Below are 21190 nucleotides of genomic sequence, written 5' to 3' on the forward strand. Positions count from 1 at the left end.
TTTACTGATTTTCAACCAAAGTTCTCAGAGCGGTTTACGCAGAAAAGAGAAAGAAAGAAAGATTCCCTATCCCCAAAGGTCGCACCATTTAAAGGGAAAGAAAAGGCAGACCCCAGCAGCAGCAGCAGCCACTGGAGGGATGCTGTGCTGGGAATGAATGGGGAAAGTTGCTCTCTCCGGCCCCTTTAAGAAGAGGTTCGCCACATTCAAAAGGTGCCTCTCTCTTTGCTCCGTTGGGCCCTGGGCAGAGTTTCTGCTTAACAGCTTCGCGAGAGGCAGATGCTCAGCAGGTGAAGTCGCCCTCCCCACTGGCCGGGCGGGAGTCCCCTGCTGGGCGCCTGCCTGCCAGCCACGCAGCTGGTAGAGGCACAGCCAGAGGGAACCTTGCCTGGGAACAGCAGCAGCCTATAAAAGAGGCTGAGGCTGCCCCGCCGCCGCTCGACTACAACTCCCATCATCCCCCCAGCTGCTATTAAAAAAAAGAGAGAGAGAGCGGCATGCTTTAAAAAGCGCGGCCAGCAAGGAAACATGCAAGCCTTGGGGCTGAGCCTCTCCCCCGCCCCCGCCTTTCCCCGTCATTCCTCGCGGGGGGGGGGGCGCGTTTCTGGGCTGGGGTTAATGCGGGTGGTCCGGAAGACCCCCAACCGCCGCCAGAGACGAGGGGAACGCTCTGCTGGAGGAACGGATGTGCCGCAAGAGCGGTTTCCCGGGCGGGGGAAGCATTTGGCTGCTGCGCTCGGAGCGGCTGGAGAGGTCCACGTGGGTGGGTGGGTGTCCGCTGCAGAGCAGAGCAGCAGCGCGCCGGCGGGCAGGTCCGGGCCGCTGGCTGGAGGCGCGCTCCCCTCTCCCAGGTCAGCCCAAAGCCTGGTGGGGGCGGCGGCGGCGGCCCCCCGCCCCCTCTGCGCCCACCAGGGGTGCGCGCGCGCATGAAGGGACTGGCTAGCTGGCAGGGAGGAAGGGAAGGAGCAAGCCGCCCCCGGACCTCCCCGGCCAGGCCTCCCTGCGCTCTGGGTAGTCCAAGGGGAGGAGCTCTGGTCTTCTTGTGGTCGCCAGCATGAATTGTCTGCTAAGCAGGGAATGGGAGGCCACATGTGTGAGCACTGGAAGATACTCTCCTGAGGGGACGGGGTGGCTCTGGGAAGAGCAAGCCATGCAGAAGGTCCCAGGTCACCTCCAAGGCAGGGCTGAGAGGGACTCCCGCCTGCAACCTTGGAGAAGCGGCTGCTAGTCTGTGTAGGCAATACTGGGCAAGATAGACCAGTGGTCTGACTTAGTCTATGGCGGCTTCCTATGTTCTTAGCCCTGGTGGGCTCCCCTGCAGGGTGAGTGTGCAGAGGAGGCGTGATGTAGTCCAGCAACCCCTTCGGACGCTGGTGTTGAAAAGCCCTGTGATAACCTGCATTCCCGTTTAGATCGTCTTCCTACACTGGTGCTTTCCTTGTGGAGAATGTTTTGTGTCTCCTGCCCTGAAAAAGACAGTTGACGTTGTTGCTCTGCTTCTTTAGGGACAGTGTGCTGCTGCTTGTGCCCAAGATGCAGCCTTTGCAAAGGATTCTGGGAGGAACCTGGCCTCCGCGCCGGGCCCTGCAACCGGCACTTCGAGCTTGGGTTTCCACCTGCGGCCGGGATTCTGCTGGGGCATGCTCAGACGGAGCAAAACACACGGGCAGCCTGGAAGACTTTCACACCAAGTTAGCGAAGGGGCCTCCCTTGCAACACTTTCTGCAAGCAGCAGCCCCTGTGCAGGAGTCCTGCCATTTGCCGGCCGAAGGAGCAGAGCAGCCAGCGCCCTACCTTGGCCCCAGCCTCTCCGCGGATGTGCCAAGCAGAGGTCAGGTCGGGGCCGCGGCTTTGCCTTGTGCTGCCTCCTAACGCCACGGACCCTCCTGAGCTGAGGATCCTTGGAGGAGGCCTGCGAATGGGGACTGCAGGTCTCCGCTTCTGGGTTGTGGCCTGGATAGAAAAGCGGGAACCAAGGAGGGTCCTTCCTGGTGGGCGAGCCCTGTCCAGGTCCCAGCTCCTCTCGGGTCCTCAGAGGAGATCCTGGGCTTGGCACCAGAATCTGTGCTTCATACCAGAGCGCAGTCCTGGAAGATGTGAATTCGTAGGAGCGCCTCTGAGAATCTGCAGGCTTCTTGTCTTTCCTGCACTACGCATCCAACTGCTTTTTATTCCACGTTTTTAGCAGCTTACAAAACGTCATGCAAACCACAGTTGTCTTAAAAGTAACAACATCAGTGTTGGGGTGGGGGGGGCACTTTCCTTGGAGGTTTTCAAGAGGGGCGTCTTTTGGGAGTGCTTTAGGGAGGGTGACTGAGCTCGTCTTAGGTCAGCAGAGGTGGGGCGTTCCAATTGTGTGATGAGAGGGGAGAGCTCTACACAATTCTAGCATTTGCTCTCCCTGCTCTTGAATGCTTTTGATTTGTTGTTGCTGTGACGTTTGTATTGCCTTTTTACGGTATCTGTTTTTAAATGCAACCCTCCTTCAGCAGCAGCAGCGTGCTGGAGGGGTGGGTAGAAATGTTTTAAACAAGGCAGCCTTAGAATAGGAGCTGTTGAGTCCCTTCCTCGAGGCACCCACCTTCTCTTCCTCCTTCCCCTTCCAGTTTATCTGGAGACCTATGGCTGTCAGATGAATGTCAACGATACGGAGATCGCCTGGTCCATCCTTCAAAGGAGCGGCTACTTGAGGACCACCAGACTGGAGGAGGTACACTGGCCCCAGTGGTTGCTTTTGGGGGGCATGCCCAGGACTCTGTGTGGTCCTCGGAGGGTTGTGCTCAGGATTGCTTGCCGTGTCTGAGAGTCGGCTGGGGCAAATCCCTTAGTATTGTGAGCGAACCTGGAGTCCGAAGAACATCAGAACAGCCCTGTTGGATCAGGCCTCAGGAGGCCCATCTAGTCCAGCATCCTGTTTCCCACCGTGGCCCACCAGATGCCGAGTCCCAGCATCCTCTGCACAGAGGCTTGCCTCCTGCCTTACACGCTTCGTCTGCATGTCGTGGCAGAATGGCTGGGGCCCTCTGGGTTGCAGTGCAGATTGCCAGTTAAGACAGGGCTGTGCCACCCCCTGGAAATGAGTTGTCCCTTCTCGCTAGTCTTGATTCTGTGCTCATGAGGCCTCTTGCCAATAGTTTGCATCAATGGACTGTACTTCTTACTTATTTTTTACTTGCTGATTCTCTACGAGAGGAGCCTCAAAGTCACAAGGGGAGGCTGGTGACTTTTTGCTGCTGCGGCTGCTCCCTTTCCCTCTGATCTCCCGCTTTGGGCAGACTCCCCCATGCACGGACTCTGGCTCTGGCCTGCCTTCCTTCCTCTGCCTGATCCTCCCCTTCTCTGCTTCACAACTGCACACAGTCCACCCTCCCTGCGACTGGCGGCCTCCGACACCGTCTCTTCTCTGTCACGTCTGCACCCGCCTTTCAGTTCCAACAGGCTGGCTCTGCTGCGCTCCCAGTAGACCACCCAGCCCTCTCACGCCCTCCATTTGGTGCCTTCTCTCTTGCTCTCAAGCAGCTGCACAGCTTTGGAGGAGAGCAGAAGTCCACAAAGCGGGGTGCTGAGGAGGGGTACATCAACAGCATGTGGATGAAGCACTTCGCACCCTCACAAAGTGCTATACAAGTGCTAAGCATTCCTGGTCTCCTATATTCTTCGTATGATTCCCCGCTTCTCCTCCCCCCGCCCCGCCAGCTCTTGGCTGCCATTTTCCATTCTCTCTAGCAGGTCGCCAACCTGTCTGTCTCCCTCTGGCCCCTTCCCTGCTGCATTCAGCCAGGCCTTGATTTCCTTATTGCGCTCCACCCCCCTCCAACTAGTGCTCAAAGTAGAGCTTTAGCTAAGCAGGGTCTGCCCTGGTTGTATATGAATGGGAGACTACAAGTGTGAGCAGCACTGGAAGAGATTCCCCTCAGGGGATGATGGGGCCGCTCTGGGAAGAGCAGAAGGTCCCAAGTTCCCTCCCTGGCAGCATCTCCAAGAGAGGGCTGAGAGAGATTCCTGCCTGCCACCTTGGAGAAGCCGCTGCCAGTCTGTGAAGACAATGCTGAGCTAGGTAGACCAAGGGTCTGACTCAGTCTGTGGCAGCTTCCTAGGTTCCTTGGCCCCATCTCTCTTTGCCTTCAGACACCAGAGTCCAGAGCATGCTGCTCACACCTGCTGCCTGGGCATTAGGGACATTAGCTCTCTGCTACCAAGATCGTTCGCCCCTCACTGCCCCAACCCTGCCTCTCCCCTCCTTCCGTCCCTTTGGTGGCTTCCTGCCTGGGCCTGGATCCAGAGCAAGCGTCTTGCCCTTCCCTTCCAAGCCCCGCATGGCCTTGCCCCTTCCTGCCTCACCGATCTCATGTCCCGTTACGCTGCTCCTGTTCTCTTGCTCCTCCTCAGGTGTCTCCATCCACCCTCCCTGCCCCCCTGCCTGAAACTTCCTCCCAAATCACCTGCCCGATAGGCCTCCTCTCGTTGCCTTTGGATCCCTCCTCGAAACCCCTTCTGTCTGTGAAGCCTTTGGCACGGTGCCTTCGTCCAGGGCGTTCCCCATGTTGCTGGACCCCAGCTGCTGCTCCTGCTCCTCCCCAGCCGCCCTGGCCTTGGGCAGTCCCCAGGCTGGGAGCCCCTGCCTCAGTCCCTCTTCCCTGCCTGACAAAACTGAAATGTGTCACTGCAATGATGGTCTTTTCTCCTCCTGTGTCTGCTTCTTCCCCTTGGCTCCTTTCCCCTTGCCTGTGTGTTGTGTGACACATTGCAAGCTCTTCGGGGCCAGGACCTGCCCCCTCTTTCTCTGTAAGGTGCCATGTCTGCGGAGGGTGTGCTCTCTCCAAACAAACATACCTAACAGAAGCGTGCATGGACAGCGTGGTTGCTAAGCCTTTGGCACGTCTGCTGTCACAATCGCTTGGTCTTCGGCCTTGATTAGAGAGGAGAGCTGGTCTTGTGGTAGCAAGCAGGACTTGTCCCCTTAGCTAAGCAGGGTCCACCCTGGTTGCATATTAATGGGAGACTAGAAGTGTGAGCACTGCAAGAGATTCCCCTCAGGGGATGGAGCCGCTCTGGGAAGAGCTCTAGGCTCCAAGTTCCCTCCCTGGCAGCATCTCCAAGAGAGGGCTGAGAGAGACTCCTGCCTGCAACCTTGGAGAAGCTGCTGCCAGTCTGTGTAGACGATACTGAGCTAGATGGACCTATGGTCTGACTCAGTATATGGCTGCTTCCTACATTCTTATGAAAGCTTATTTTTCTTTTGAAATAGAATTCTGGGAGTCTGAAGATTCCTTGGGCTTGATTCCTGCTCCGTGCAGATGCAATGCTGAAGCATTTGGTCTCATGCGAATGGGGATGCGGGGAGCTTCTTCATCTTTAGAGATGGAAACTCACCTTCCCCCTCCTCTTCTTCTCTCTCCTTTCCATTAGGCTGATGTGATTCTACTTGTCACTTGTTCAATCAGGTAAGAAACAGTTTGCTGGTTTAAAAAATGAATGCCCACAGAGCTCTCCTGGTTGGAGGATGATGATGATGATGATGAATATACTTCTGTTCAAGAAATGGCTTATAATATGTCCTTATATGGCTTATAATATAATATGTCCTGCTGAAAAGTGGGAGGAAGTGGGGCTGAACTGGACAATCCTGCCTTGTGATTATGAAATGTGTGAGTTGGTGCAGTGTCAAAGCTGTGGGTGTATGCTGGAAAGCCCTGGGTTCGAATCTCATTTCAGCTATCAATTAATGAATGTTCTTTCCACTGTCAGAAAGGGATAACAGTGCTTGCTCATCATACAGGGTTGTTGTGAGGTGATGCATGTGCAGTGGGGAAAGGGTTATTACATAAGTACAATCAATCACTAAATATTTACGGCAGGATCTGAAAACTCCCAGCAGCTTGGCTACCAGGACCCCTTTTGAGGCTGGCCCCAAAGCACTTGAAAACTTCCCTGCCCTGACCCTAAGGGCACTGGAGATGAAGCCCATCACTAAGCCTTTGATTGATCACTTCTTAGGGAGAAGGCCGAGCAGACCATCTGGAATCGCCTGCGCTACCTCACGGCTCTGAAATCCAAGCGACTGCGGTCCCAGGCCCCTCTGCGAATTGGGGTTTTAGGTAAAGTGGGGGGGACCTACAGCGGATGCTCTTGAAGGGAGGACGAACCCTTCAGTTTGTCCCTCCAAGCAGGTTTTGAAACTGACGGTGCCAGTTAGTCGCCCCCGCATTCAGGGCAGTCAGTGGGTGAATTCCACCCCGTGCTTTTATCGATGCTCCTCGGTGGCGTTGGGTGTCAGTGCAGCACCAGGGAGTGGTTTTTATTCCAGAGCTTTCTAAGTCTCAGGGCTGGATGGGATTTAACTTCCCATCCATGCCCTTAGGTGTGTTGCCTTTCAGCCCTAACAAGGGACCTCAGGGTGGCTCATGATGATGATAAACTTGTTAGCCGCCCCATAACAAATCGTTCTCTGGGCAACTCACAACAGAGGATTAAAACATACAATAAAAACGCATAAAATATTTAAATCATAACAGACAAAAAGGGGGGGGAAATACAAAGCAGCTTAAAAACTCATTTTAAAATTAGTTAAAAATCAGATCTGAAATCCAGAATTTGAAAGGCCTGGGTGAACAAGAAGGTCTTTACCTGGTGTCTAAAAGGATGAAGAGATGAAGCCAAGTGAACCTTACATAATAGCCTCTCAGTTAACCTGGTTCCAAGCAGTGCCTCCCACACCCAACTCAGCAAGCCTATCCAAAAGGATACCATGGTCAATGGTATCGAAAGTCACTGAGAGATCCAAGAGAATTAACAAGGTTGCTCTCTCTCTCTCTCTCCATAAGTCACCCCACAGGGCAACCAAAGCAGTTTCTGTTCTGAAGCCTGATTGAAAAGGATCTAGATAGTCTGTTTCCCCCAAGAGTGTCTGGAGCTGGTCAGCCGCGACACAAAAGCACCTTGCTCAGGAAAGGAATATTGGCCACAGGCCTATAGTTGTTTGCATCCTCTGAGTCCAGGCTGGGTTTCTTTAAGAGTGGCCAAATAATAGCTTGTTTCAGTGGAGCTGGGAGCACTCCCTCTCTCAATGAGGCATTTAGAACCTGCTGGACCCAGCTACAAATTCCCTCCTTACTAGAGTTAATAAGCCATGGAGGGCAAGGGTAAAGCATGCACGTGGTCGGCCAAACCCGACTAAACACTTTGTCCACATCCTCGGGGACCAATTATTAAAACTCCTCCCGCAAAACTAGACCAGATCTTACTCTGGGCACCTCTCCTAATGACCCTGCATCAGCCATAGTGTCCCACTCATGGTGAATGTGAGCAACTTTACCCTCAAAGTGCTGTGCAAATGCATCACAGCGTGCTACCGAGGGTTCTAATGCATCCTGCCCAGGGCCAGATTTCAAAAGGCCCGGCACCACCCGGAAGAGCCCCGCTGGATGACACTGAGAGGATGCAATGGTAGATGGAAAAAAGGTGTTTCTTCTCTTGCATCACTGCCACAGAGTAGGCTCAATAATGAGCTCTCACCTCTGTCTGCTTAGACTCGCCCCGAGTTTTCCTCCGCTTGCCTTCCAAGCATCTCCCAGCTTGCTTCATTGCCCTCAGCTCAGGTGTAGACCAAGGCACCTCACGGGCTCCTCGCTTGGGAGCGATCGTGTCCACTGCCCGAGCCCCCTCTCCATGCCCGCTCATATCATGATCCTATTGAACCATGCAATGCAAACCTGACGTGTATCCAGCCTGCCTGCTGTGGGTTTGCGGTATCCCAAGATGACTCCCCTGGTGAGTGGGCCGACATGGATCCAGCGCCACAGCAGAACGGCCCTCTCACATCTCTTGCACCGTTGCTTTGTGGAGTCTGTCCACACATACTGGCCAGGTCTGCACTTAAAGCGCGAGGGGTGTGTGTGTATGTGTGTGTATGTGTAGGAGGAGGATTGGACTGCACCATTTTAGTCTGCAGGTGGGGTGGGGGAAGGGATCACATTTTCGGCTCCTCCCCTCCATCCCAAACTCCCTAGAAATAGAAAACCAACAAAGGGCTGTGTGAAACACGATCTCCTTGATGGGTTGCTGCTTTATTTGCAGGGAGGTTCCTTTTTCATCCACAAAGGAGCATTCAAAAACGATCCCACACCCCTGTAGTCTAAAGTGGACCAGTGTGTTCTGCCACTTCACTCCTGCACAGACCTAGCCTCAACTGCCAGCCCTCTACTGTAGCTTCCCTGGGCCAGGTGATGAGCAGCCTACACCTTTCTCTGCCTCCTGGCCAGCTCCTTCCGTTCGATGTTCTGAGCCGTCTCTTCTCCTGTAGGCTGCATGGCTGAGAGGCTGAAGGAGAAGATTCTGGACCAGGAGAGACTGGTGGATCTTGTGGCTGGGCCGGATGCATACCGCGACCTTCCCCGGCTCCTGGCAGTGGCCGAATCTGGCCAGCAAGCTGCTAACGTCCTGCTTTCTCTGGATGAAACCTATGCAGACATCTTGCCTGTTCGGACCAATGCCAGCACCACATTGGCCTTTGTGTAAGAGTTGGCCGCCTTTGTTAATCCTTCGGTCCGGCAAGCCAGGAGGGCCAAGCCACAAGGGGCTGCAGAGACCTGTGTGGTTGGTTGCTTTCGGAGATCCCAGCCTTGGCATTGGAGATGTACCCTGACTCATGCTGGGTTAACGGGCTTGTCCTTTGAGAGACATGCTCTCCGTTGTGAAACGGCAGCCATGGCTCTAAAACACTTACTTATTTTTCATGTGGGGTTCTGATATTTTGTCTTTTAAAAGCAAGTGGTTAGCCCCCATGTTTGTGAGTACAACTTGGGCGGGGGCGGGAGATGCAGCCAGGACAGGCCTGGGAACAAAGCACAGCTTCTTTGAGGCTCCCTGTCCCACCCCAAAGGCCTTGTTCTTCTGCTGTGCTGTTGCCCCTGAACCCAGACTCCTTTTCGTTCCTAAGATAGATAGACTTGCTAAAGACCTCTGAACCCTGAGGAGAACAAATATTCCCACCCCAAATGAAATATTGCAATTGGAATAGACTACGGACATCGAGTGGTGCAAAACTGGGTACTTGGCATCATTTATATTGATTGCAGAGCTTGGAAGTGAGGCAGTTCGGAGGGGGTTCTGCTGCGCCATTGTGTGCTGGCCAACAGAGTTGCTCTGCATAGAAGGGGGGTGGGGTGGGGTGGGGTGGGAGGGCAACCAGGCCCCTAATCCCCAGGAAAGGAAAGCCAGCCTGACCACCTCTGTGACCCCTCCCCCTGGGCTTGCTTCCCCCTCCCCACAGGTCCATCATGCGCGGCTGTGACAACATGTGCACCTACTGCATTGTGCCCTTCACTCGCGGTCGTGAGCGCAGCCGTCCTGTGGCCTCCATCCTCCAGGAAGTGCGGATGCTCTCAGAGCAGGTGATGTGCTGCCTCTCTTGTTCTGTCTGCCGTGCAGGCCAGCCTGCCAGCCTGCCTCTCGGGGCGAAAGCTTCAGGAGGGTCACGGTGGGCTTTCCTGGCTTCACCACTGGCATGGCCGATGCACGCTGCCATCCTCCCCCTGCCCCGGTGGCTTCCGGTGGGTTGGGGGTGGCAGAACCCACCCCCCCCCCTCGCCTCTGTTCTGGGCTATTCTCCGGTCTCTGAAATCAGCGGTGTTTGCTCCCTGAAGCTTATCTCCCATAGGATGAGTTAGGAGGAGGACATGATGCTTAATGGGTCCCGGGGATTTTGAACTATCATTTGAATCTGTGCATGTTTATCGTTTGAAGTCCTGTTTACTTGTGAAAAGCAACTGAAGAAATTGGGGTGGTTTTTTATCTTGGAAGAATAAAAACACTGCATTTTAATCTGCAAAATGCTTTGCCATCTACATCCTCGGGAGAAGCCCCCTCTCGGTCCCATTTTACAGATGGGCCGCTGAGGCTGAGAGAGGATATTATTATTATTATTGTTTACACAGTCAGACAGGTGCTATTGACTGGTTTTTCTTATCCAGACATCGAGTCCTTCCCAAGGACCTGGGATGGCTGAATTTGATTGTCAGTTGTTATAGATATCGTCGCAGAATATAGGCTGTTCCCAGTAAAGTTGCTTTTTGTAACTGGCTGATGGTGATTTCTGTGGCCCCTATGGTGTTGAGGTGCTCTTCAAGGTCTTTTGGAATTGCACCTAGGGCGCCAATTACTATTGGGATTATTTTGGTCTTTTTCTGCAACAGCCTTTCAATTTCAATTTGTAGATCTTTGCATTTTGTGATTTTTTTCTATTTCTTTTTTCTTCTATTCTGCTATCCCCTGGTATTGCTATGTTGATTATTTTAACTTGTTTTTCTTTCTTCTCGACTACAGTTATATCTGGTGTATTGTGTGGCAGATGTTTGTCTGTTTGTAGTCGGAAGTCCCATAATATTTTTACATCTTCATTTCCTTCAACCTTTTCAATTTTATGGTCCCACCAATTCTTGGCTACAGGTAGCTTCTATTTTTTGCAGATGTTCCAGTGTACCATCCCTGCTACCTTGTCATGCCTTTGTTTGTAGTCAGTCTGTGCGATCTTTCAACAACAGCTGCTGCTCATCATCATCATCAGCTTGCTTGAGCCTATGCACTGGGTCTGCAACCAGGCATGAAAGAATTCCCCACCACGCCAGACTGGGTCTTTTCCAGCCTGGCAGAAGAGTGACCCCTGGTGGTCTGCTAGCATGCCGCTTCTGGAGTAGAGTGGAGACGGTCCTTCCCAAGACAGCTGCAGTGGCTTGGGGGAGACGACTTCCCTCCTCATGGGCTCTTCTCTGTGGTTGCCGCTGGCCCGGTGGCTCCCACAGAGGCCCTCCTCCCTCCCCCTTCTGACCCTCCTGCCTCTGCCCCACTTGCAGGGCGTGAAGGAGGTGACCCTCTTGGGCCAGAACGTCAACAGCTACCGAGACACCTCCGAGGCCCAGTTCCTCTCGGCGGCCCCAGCGCATCTCAACCGGGGCTTCAGCACCGTCTACAAGGCCAAGCAGGGCGGCTTGCGCTTTGCCGGCCTCCTGGACCGCGTGTCTGCCATCAACCCCGAAATGCGGATCCGGTTCACTTCCCCGCACCCCAAGGACTTCCCGGATGAGGTGAGTCCCAGGCCGGCTCGGCTGGCCCCGAGAAGGTGCTTCTGCTGCCAGCCTGGGTGGCTTCCCTCCCAGCCGAGGGCTCCTTCTGACCCGCCCGCGCCCCCTTCTTGGCAGGTCTTCCGGCTCATGCAGGAGCGGCCCAACGTCTGCAAGCAGCTGCACCTCCCGGTCCAGAGTGGCAGCAGCCGGGTGCTGGAGGCCATGAAGAGAGGGTGAGTGAGGGCGGGTGGGCGGGCGGCAGCAGGGGAGGGGGGCAGCTCAGCCACCCCGGGGAGAAAAGGGAGGCGACTGTGCCTGGTAAGGAAGCGGGGGGGGGTTCCCCACGTTTAGAGCCCTCCTCTTCTGCCCCCCCACCCGGGCTTGGCAGGTGGCGTGGACAGATTCATCAAATTTATTTATATATTTATTAAAACATCTCTATACCGCCCGAAACTTGCGTCTCTGGGTGGTTTACAACAATAAAAACAAAGTAAAACTTTCGTTAAGACAAAAATGGGTGGGTGTGGGGGGGGGGGGGGACACACACACTACAACAATTTAAAAATTTTAAAATAATATTTTAAAACAGCATTAAAACAACATTAATTAAAAGCCTGGGTGAGTAAATGTGTGTTTAAAGACTTTTTAAAAAATCTGTCAGAGATGAGTCTTAATTTATTTGCAGATGCCTCAAGCAATGGTTTTGAAGTTAGAAAGCGTTCTGCCTTTGTGTCTTGATGTTGCCGGGATATCTCCCTGCATGAGAGTGAAGGGGGAATTCCTCTTCTGAGAGGTGTTGGATGCCACCTTCTAGTTTTAAGCAGAGTAATCTGCAAAGGATCATGTTGACGGTTGCATTGGGGTTGTCTTTCTAGCCAGTTGAAACGACTTTTAATAGGCGGGAGCAGAAATTCCCAACCTCAGGTTGCCAGACGTTGGACTACAACTCCCATCGTTCCCATCCTCAATAGATGATGGGAGTTGTAGTCCAACCGCATCTGGGGAGCCGAGGTTGGGAACTCTGAGTAATCCTGTGTTAAGAGTTGCAGCCCTTAAAACCACCTCCTTCCTAAGGCATGCTGTGCCTGAGCCCTTCTGCTCCCTGCCTTTCCTCTCTCCTCCCAGGTATACGAGGGAGGCTTACCTGGAGCTGGTGCAGCACGTCCGCGACCTCTTACCTGGTAGGGGCTGCCTGTCGCTTCCTGCTCTGCTCTCTGCTTGCCTCCCTCGCCAGGATCTTTGCAGGCTGGGCGTTAAGCGTCACCTGCACGGTCTAGGAACTCCGAGGGCTTTGAGACCTGGTTTTTGAAGGCTGCTACACGCTGAGAGTCTCAGGATGTCGCAGGGATACCTAGGCACTTGGGAAGCTGCCGTTTACTGAGTCAGGCAGTGGATCCATCTTGCTGATGTTGTCTACACTGGGTGGCGGCAGCAGCAGCAGCAGTAGCGCCTCTCTTCCAGGCAGGGGTCTTTCCCAGCCCGGCCTGCAGATGCTGCCAGGGAGTGAACCCAGGACCTTCAGCACTCAAAGCAGATGATCCTATTACTAAGCTATGGCCCCAATCCAAGCCCTGCTCGAAAGGCAGCTTCCCACTTTCTCTTGGAGTAAGGGACTAAGCAGGCTATGTCAGTTATTCCTAGGGTGTTGATGTGTTGTGGGGGAGGGAACAGTTTCTGCTTCTTCTTACTGTTATTCCCACTCCTTTGGGGTGTCCCATATTAGCCTTCTGTGGGGCTGGCTGAGGAGCTACCAGGAGAGTCCCGTGGGGCAGGCTGCGAGAACAGATGGCTCCACCTTGCTCTAACCCAGCAGGGTTCTTATTCGCTTCAAAGCTAGTAGTGGAACTTCCATATTCAGAGGCAGTCTACCCCTGAATGGCAGGTGTGGAGGGCAAACAGGGGAAATCTGTTGCTTGTGAGCTTCTGGGAAGGCGGTCTGGTTGGCTGCTTGGGAAACAGGATGCTGGACCAGATGGCCCTTTCCGGTCTGGTCCATCCGGCCCCTTCTTACCTTCTCAGGGGTGAGCCTCAGCAGCGACTTCATTGCTGGCTTCTGTGGGGAGACCGAGGCTGACCATCAGCAGACGGTGTCCCTCCTTCGTGAGGTGCGCTACAACACGGCCTTCATTTTTGCCTACAGCCTGCGGCAGGTGAGAGGCCCGCATCCACACACCCCGGGCGGAGGAGGAGGAGGGCATCCTGCAGGCACCAAGTGGGCTGGGAGGCTTGGAAGTGGTCTTTCTGGAGTTGGTTCGCTTGGAAACAGGCCGGCGGTGTGTGTGTCTGCGCAGTGCATGTGGGCCTGCTCCCCGGCCTCCTCCAGCAGCCTTCGCCTCCGGTTCACGGGCACGTCCTTTCCCCAGAAAACCCGGGCCTTCCACCGGCTGCAGGATGACGTGCCCCCGGACGTGAAGCAGCGGCGGCTCGAAGAGCTCGCGGCCGTCTTCCGAGAGGAGGCTGCCAGGGCCAATGCGGCTGCCGTGGGTCACCGGCAAGTGGTCCTGGTGGAGGGGGTGAGTCCCGCCTTGCCAAAGGCAGAGGAGCCGGGTGGCTTGGCCTGGAGGGTTCTGTCTTCCTTGCTGACACGAGGGGCCGCCTTGGACCTGGGGGGCTGGAAAGCCGCCTTGGCTGAACGCTCTCTCGGCGCCCTTCACGCCTTGATTCCTCTCTCTCTCTCTCTCTCCTTCCTCTTAATTTCTGTCCCTCTTAGATGTTCTTTCGGAACAGCTTACTTGGCAGTTGACTCGCAAAGAGATCCAGAAATTCACCCCCCCTGTGCTGTGGGATTATTATTATTATTAATTCGATTTCTATACCTCCCTTCCAAAAATGGCTCAGGGCGGTTTACAAAGAGAAATAACAAATAAATAAGTTGGCTCCCTGTCCCCAAAGGGCTCACAATCTGAAAAAGAAACATAAGATCGACACCAGCAGCAGCCATTGGAGGGATGCTGTGCTGGGGGTGGAGAGGGCCAGTTGCTCTCCCCCTGTTAAATAAAGAGAATCACCACTTTATGAAGGTGCCTCTTTGCCCAGTGAGCAGGGGTTTGTCGTAAGTCTTCCTTCACCAAGGAGGCTCTTCCCCCTTCACGGCAAGGTCCAGCCAGCCTGGCACCCCTGCTCAAAATCAGGGGAAGTTCTTGCCTTCCAGTGCTGTCGGAGCAGCATTTGCAGCCTCTTGGCAGCTGATGACCCACTCAAGCCCTTTAGCCCTTATACGTTCTCTTTGGCCACCTGCTGCCACCAGGCCTGTGAGGACCAACCACACCATTCCTCCCCTCCTCCTCCTGTCACCACAACATGATGGGATGAAGCCCTCCAAGAGCGTGGCTGAATCGGCTTCTGCTCGAATTGGCCCCAGATGGGCTCTTCTTGGCAGGAAGTGACGGCTCCTGTTCCCCCTCCTTGTCGTCCTTCTTCCAGCCCAGCAAGCGCTCCGCCTTGGAGTTGTGCGGCCGGAATGATGGCAACATCAAGGTGATCTTCCCAGACGTGGAGATGGATGACGGCGCTGGCCAAGGATCTGCCACCAGAGCCCAGCCGGGCGACTACGTCCTGGTCCAGGTGCTTTGCTAAGTCTGGACGCTTTTCCTCTCTAGGAGCAACTGCCCGGCAGAGGCTCCCCGGCAGGCCCCAGAATGTCTGTGTCCAGTTGTGCCGTGTTGTGCTCCCTTTGTGCCATAGAGCGGCCCCTCGGTGGGGGGCGGCCTGAGCAGGAGAAAGGTGCACCCCTCACTTGCTCCAAGGGAAGCGCTGCCACCGGCTTCTGGGCTCTCTGAAGCTGGGGTTCCCCACTGCAGCTCCCCAGATGTTGCTGGGCGGCCCCTCCCATCATGGCTGGGAGTTGGGAATCCCCACTAAGAAAGCAAGGCTGTGCAGAAGGAGATGGGAGTTTGCCGTTGGGTTCCCAGCTGACTCTCGGTAGATCCATAACTGCAGTAGATCCCACCCCTTTGAAACCAGGAAGGCTGGGGAGAAACTCAAGAGTGGATTTTTTTTTTTTTTCTGGGCAAGGCCAGTTGAAGAGTACAAGGGGTGTCTAGGCTGCAGGCCTGATCCTCCATGAAGCCTTCTCCTAGCTGCCCTGGGCATTTTCAGTAAGTGGTGTGGAGATATTTAAGATATGTGTAAATTATTATATAAATGCCATTGTTCTTCGCGCAGATCTCCTCTGCCACCTCCCAGACCCTGAAGGGAGTCCCCCTCCGTCGGACTACGCTGAAAGAATCCGCAGAATTCTGCTGACGCTGGCCTCGGAGGGAAAGAGTGGGCCAGCCGCTTGCTTTTCCCTGCAGCCGAGGAGTGCTGAACTTTGGGGCTGGCAGACCAGGGCCAGCCGGATCGTCATCCTGGGCCAGGCCCCCGCAGAGTGGCGCCTTGCTCCTCGGGCCAGTTAGAGAAATGATCGGCCAGGCTCGGCCCATCCCTCTCCCTGCTGCTTTGGGCCCATCGGCTCTCCAGGGCTCCTGCTGCTGCTTTGGCCCAACCAGCCATTGTCCTTGGGAGACTTTGCATTATCCGATGGGCGGGCATGATTGGAAGAGGGCCAGATGAGGGGCACCAAGGGCCCTTGGGAGCAGCCCAAGGGAATGGAGGAAAGAGAAGGCTGGCTGGAGACTGTGACTCTCACTGGCTGGTTGTGGAAGTGTGCTTGGTGCTGCCCTCGCTGCCAGTCTCCTCCTCCTCCTCCTCCTCCATGGCCCTCTTCCTCTTCCCTCTGTAGCAAAGGCTTGCCTGCACATTTCTTGCACCTCTCAAATCCTCCCCCCCCCCGTTTCTGTTTGTCACCCTGTCCTGCCACACACGCAGGCACTGGGAGCAACAGGCCCTTCCCCAGAGGCGGCACACTGGCTGGTTGATGGTGCAGCGACCAGCCTCTTGAGAGGCCTCTCTCCCTGAGAGCAGCTTTGCCCAGTAGTGGTGGTCAAGAGGTCTGCCTGTCCAGCCAGGGCGCCGCTTGTAATGCTCACACTGTGTGTGGAGGGGAAGAAGTGGGGTGAATAAACGTGCACCTAAAACGTGTTTCAGGTTGGATTGGATTGTATGATTTAATGCATGTTGCTATAATGACACACACAGGATTGTGTGCACCTAGCACTAGGAAAGGGTCGGAGTTCTTTGTAAAGTCACTAGGAATTCTGTACCAAGAAGAGATTAATTCTGTAATATGTGTATAATGAAGAAAGCATTCATCTGTATGAATCAATGCATGCATGCACGAGCAGTCAGGAGGCCAAGGACTGGTGCACACAGGCACACAGTGGAAATCGAGACATCATTTGGCACTCTGCTTCCAGTGCCAAAATCCTTTAGGCCATCACCACTGGGCAAGGTGGAGGGACCACCTGGGCTGAGGGTGGGTTCCCTTTTCTCCACCCCTGACTGATGGGCAGTATTATGGGAGTGCTGCCCCAGATTCCCAAGATCAACTTCCTCTGTTGATATCCCAGCATTCCCTCAAGGTGCTCCAAGTGGCGTGTTCTGGGTCAGGGTAGCACAACTCTCACCCTCTCATAGATGCTGGACTACAACTCCCACAATTCTTGACTATTTGCCACTGTGGCTGGCTGAGAATGCTGAAATTTTTTACATTTTATATCCCGCTCTTCCTCCAAGGGGCCCAGAGCGGTGTACTACATACTTGAGTTTCTCCTCACAACAACCCTGTGATGTAGGTTAGGCTGAGAGAGAAGTGACTGGGCCAGAGTCACCCAGCTAGTTTCATGGCTGAATGGGGATTTGAGCTCAGGTCTCCCCGGTCCTAGTCCAGCACTCTAGCCACTGCACCACATGTGGTCTCTCATTCAAATGCAAACCAGGGCAGACCCTGTTTAGCAAAGGGGACAAGTCATGCTGGCTACCCCAAGACCAGCACCCCTGTTCCTAACCAGGTGAAAGGCCAGGTTAGGAGCAAGGCAACATCTGATTGTCCAAATATTAGACAATCGGTTTAATCCAACATGATTTAAAAAAAACAAAAAAAACCCTGTATACACTTCAGTAGAGAGAGCGAGAGAGAATGAATCCAGGTAGCAGCCAGAAATTCTGAAACAGTCTGTGCAGCTAATGCGTTTTTGTTTGTTTGTTGCATATCTATTTATTTCTTCTATTTTTCACATTTCTGTGCCACCCAAATTCATATCTCTAGGCAGATTACATGGTAAAAACACGAAAAATTAAAACAGTAACCTGTTTAAAAACAACTTAAACACTTGATTTTCGAGGTGAGTCTTGGGTGTATTTTTGAAGCTTGCCCGAGATGGCAAGGCTCACATTCCAGGGGGGAGCACATTCCTCCGACCTGGAGGCCTGGCCCCGGAGCGCCACCCAATGGGCCCAGGGCCACTGCAGACGGACCTCCCCAGATGATCTCACTGGGGGTGGCAGTGGGGTGCATGACAAAGGGGGTCTTGTTTTGAATAGCGTGGCCCAGACAGTTTAGAACTGTAGAGGTGATAGGCAGCACTTTGTATTTTGCCCAGAAACATCTCGGCGGTCAGTGTCATTTTTTAAAAACAGGAGAGTATCATGGCCACTCTGGGTTGTCCCTCAGACCAACCTGGCTGCCACATTTTGCACCAATTGCAGTTTCTGGACTTAACACGGAACGCCTTGCAGCAGTCAAGCCCGGAGGCTAGCAGCACATGCACCACCGTAATAAGGTCATTGATCTCGAGAAACTGCTGCAGCTGGCGCATCGGTGGAAGCTGGTAAGAAGCTTCTGCCTCAATGCTGCGATACTAGGGAGAAGGTTGGATCCGGGCATCCCCTCAGACTGCGTGCTTGTTCCTTCTGGGGGAGCAATGGGATGCTGGCCTTGCTTTTGCTTACATGATGGGCTATCACTCCCCAACACGACTCAATAAGATTCTCACTGCTGCAGAAGGTTCCAGTCAGGCAAAAAGACCAACATCCTAAAAGGCCTAGAGCACAGAGGGTCTTAGCCTCGGGCCCCCAGATTTTGGACTACAACTCCCGTCATCTCTTGACACATGGCACTGCAGCATGGGAAGTGAGTCCCACAACATCCCAGGACCCAGGGTTAGGAACCCCTGGCCGAGAGGGGACTAGAGACGGTGTAGGCGAACACTCTTCAGAGGAGTTCCAGGCGAGCTTCTCGATTCCAACAGTGGTTGTTCCTTTGTCCCCATGAGGCACAACCCCCTGGGGAATGGCAGGTGGTGTGCACAACTTGCATGGCCCCCTTTCCCCCCACTGGGGCCTGCACATGGGTGTTCTTAGTGGCTCATGGCCACTGCTGCTCAAGGCAACCCACAACTTTAAAATCACAGAAATTCTACTACACTTTTTGGGTACTGAGATTCCAATCATTCCAAGGAGAAAGGCAGCATCAACTTCTGGAAACCCCCTGAAACTGTCCCCCCCCTTTGGATAAAAGGCGACATCCAAAGGTTGTAGGCAACAATAGCTTGCATGTGAATTGATCCTGATATCAGATAAGAAGCTAAACACAAAGGGTGAGCAAAAGAGAAAATGCATTCTGGGTGCTTCATTTTTCTGCGGGGCTCCGGAGGGCATTGAAGTCTGGAATTACAGCTATTGAGAGGATGTGCTAGGTAGAAGAGAAAGGGAGAGTTAAGCCACTGCCTCGGGACCCCTCCTGGTGGCACCCTCTTCATGCACCCTCTATCCCTCTCGGCTGGTCAATCTAAGTCCACTCTTGACAATCGTCTTTGCACTCCACTGTAGCTGCCCTCGATGATATCACAGATGCTGCCCAATCCAACAGCCTCGACTCTGTCTGTCTGCTGCCCTAAGAGAGTTGTTTCATCTCTCTGACTTGGATGCTTTGGCCATTGTGTCTGGGGATGATGGGAGTTGTAGTCCAAGGTTTGGGACCCCTGTCCTTGGTCTGTGGGATCAGGTCCCCCCATTAGTCCCAAGAGTGCCGCTATCATTGAATGGGGGGGGATGTCCCTGGGGGCCCACCAGCTGAACAATAGCTTGCTCCTCACTGTCTCCTTCCTGCCTCTCTGAAGAACAGGGTGGAGGCACCTTCACCTTTTGTCCCAGAGCCTAGTCCAACCCGGCAGTGGGCTATCTGCCTAGTGGCCCAGTCAGTGTCACCATACAGGAAAGCTCCCCATCTGTTCTCTCTCTCCACTGGATTCCCTCTCCATTGGAAAACGATCCCTCCCCCTCCCCCCTGTCCTTGGGTGATCTCACTGCATTTCACTAGCAGCTGCATTCTGATGGTGGCACCTGAGAACCTCAAGGCTTTGCTTAAGAATGCCTGAAGAGGGCTCATGTCTCCCTCCGACCCCAAAGCACCCTGGTCTGTGACCTTGACACAGTCTGACAGTACATTACTGCATGAGGAACCATCAAACGTGGTTTGACATTACTCAATAACTCAGGGGCTACTCTCCAAGACTGCATCATTCCAATAGGATTACACAAATGTGATTCTGGCTGGATGTCTTCTCACTACAGTCAAGGTGCGAGCAACAGGACCCCCTGAAGCCCCCCTGTCTGTGGTAATGGCTCACACACCATGCAGCCTTCTGTGAGCATGTTAAGAACATGAGGACAGCCGTACCAAGGCCTATCTAATCCAGCATCCTGTTTCATACAGTGGCCCACCAGACGCCTCTGAGAAGGTCACAGGCAGGGGTGAGGGCATGCCCCCTCTCCTGCTCTTGCTCTCACTGGACACCAGGGATGTGCACGGAACTGGCAGGGGCACGGACTAGTTCTGCTTACTTCCAGTCCAAGGAAAGGACGGGGCGGCAGGGAGGTACACTCACTGCCCCCCTGCCAGACTGGTTTTTTGTGAGCGCCAGCTAGGGGAAATGGGGGGGGCGAGGGGGAGTAAGTGCACCCTCCACCACCCCTAAAGTTACCCCCCCCCTGCCACCACCTTCAAGCCTCTGAACCGCCCATCCTTACTGGACACTGCAGGGGCACTGCTGTGGCTTCCAAATGCAAGTTGCCGGAGGGAGCGCTTGCACAAATGCCAGCATTCCACAAGGGAGTGATGATGCATTTGCACAGCCGAGGGAAATAACGGCTTTGCGATGGCACAGCTCCCTTGCTCAGTTTTGGCATGTGTGCGCGTAACTTGCATTTGGAAAATGCCACCACACCTGCCAGCTGCAAAACACCCGTGGAATGCTGCATGGAGTGTGGCTCCACATCGGCCTGACCTTGCAAGGCCTTCCCATCTTCCTCCCTTAGAGCAGTGGGTTTTAAAGCTCTGTCCTGGGGGCCCAGGAGTCCCTTGGAAGTCCCTTGTAAAATGATGCATGTTGGGGCAAAAAAAAAACCCAACTACAAGTATATGCTGATGGCATCTGAGCTGTCGGTGACTGACCAGGATTGGGATCTTGGGGTCGTGGTGGATGGCTCTTTGAAAGTGTCGACTCAATGTGCGGCAGCTGTGAAAAAGGCCAATTCCATGCTAGGGATCATTAGGAAGGGGACTGAAAATAAAAATGCTAATATTATCATGCCCTTAAAGAAATCTATGGTGCAGCCACATTTGGAGTACTGCAGACAGTTCTGGTCACCGTATCTTAAGAAGGACTTTGTAGAACTGGAAAAGGTGCAGAAGAGGGCAACCAAGATGACCAGGCGCCTGGAGCACCTTCCTTATGAGGCGAGGCTACAGCATCTGGGGCTCTTTACCTTGGAAAAGAGGTGACTGAGGGGAGACATGATCAAGGTGTATAAAATTATGCATGGAGTGGAGAGGTGGACAGAGAGAAATGTTTCTCTCTCTCTCACAACACTAGAACCAGGGATCACCCCATGAAACTGAAGGTGGGGAAATTTAGGACTGACAAGAGGAAGTACTTTTTCACACAGTGCATAATTAATTTGTGGAATTCCTTGCCATGGGATGAGGTGATGGCCACCAGCTTGGATGGCTTTAAGAGGGGTTTGGATAACTTCATGGAGGAGAGGTCTATCGATGGCTACTAGTCTGATGGCTGTGGGCCATCTCCAGCCTCAGAGGCAGGATGCCTCTCAATATCAGTTGCAGAGGAGCAACAGCAGGAGAGAGGGCATGCACATACCTCTTGCCTGTGGGTTCCCCAGAGGTATCTGTGGGAAACAGGATGCTGGACTAGATGGGCCTTGGGCCTGATCCAGCAGGGCTGTTCTTA

The 21190-nt window shown here is 53.9% G+C and overlaps 1 protein-coding gene across 5 annotated transcripts; it reads left to right on the forward strand.

Annotated features, from left to right (window-relative positions):
- Positions 1–130: 130 nt before the first annotated feature.
- CDK5RAP1 (CDK5 regulatory subunit associated protein 1) lies at positions 131–16082 on the forward strand. Of its 5 annotated transcripts, none has more exons than XM_053250151.1 (14): positions 131–213; positions 1506–1831; positions 2607–2710; positions 5410–5444; positions 5998–6098; positions 8303–8513; positions 9272–9392; positions 10851–11081; positions 11196–11293; positions 12186–12241; positions 13080–13210; positions 13424–13573; positions 14484–14624; positions 15225–16082. In XM_053250151.1, exons 1-14 carry the CDS (start codon positions 158–160, stop codon positions 15303–15305), a joined length of 1842 nt encoding a protein of 613 aa, XP_053106126.1. In that variant the 5' UTR covers positions 131–157; the 3' UTR covers positions 15306–16082. The 5 variants fall into 5 exon arrangements, with proteins under 5 accessions (XP_053106126.1, XP_053106128.1, XP_053106124.1 ...); XM_053250153.1 differs by lacking the exon at positions 131–213 and adding an exon at positions 244–290; XM_053250149.1 differs by lacking the exon at positions 131–213 and adding an exon at positions 542–851.
- Positions 16083–21190: the final 5108 nt, after the last annotated feature.

The sequence above is a fragment of the Hemicordylus capensis genome, chromosome 4 (assembly GCF_027244095.1).
Source record: "Hemicordylus capensis ecotype Gifberg chromosome 4, rHemCap1.1.pri, whole genome shotgun sequence".
Classification (NCBI taxonomy): domain Eukaryota; kingdom Metazoa; phylum Chordata; class Lepidosauria; order Squamata; family Cordylidae; genus Hemicordylus; species Hemicordylus capensis.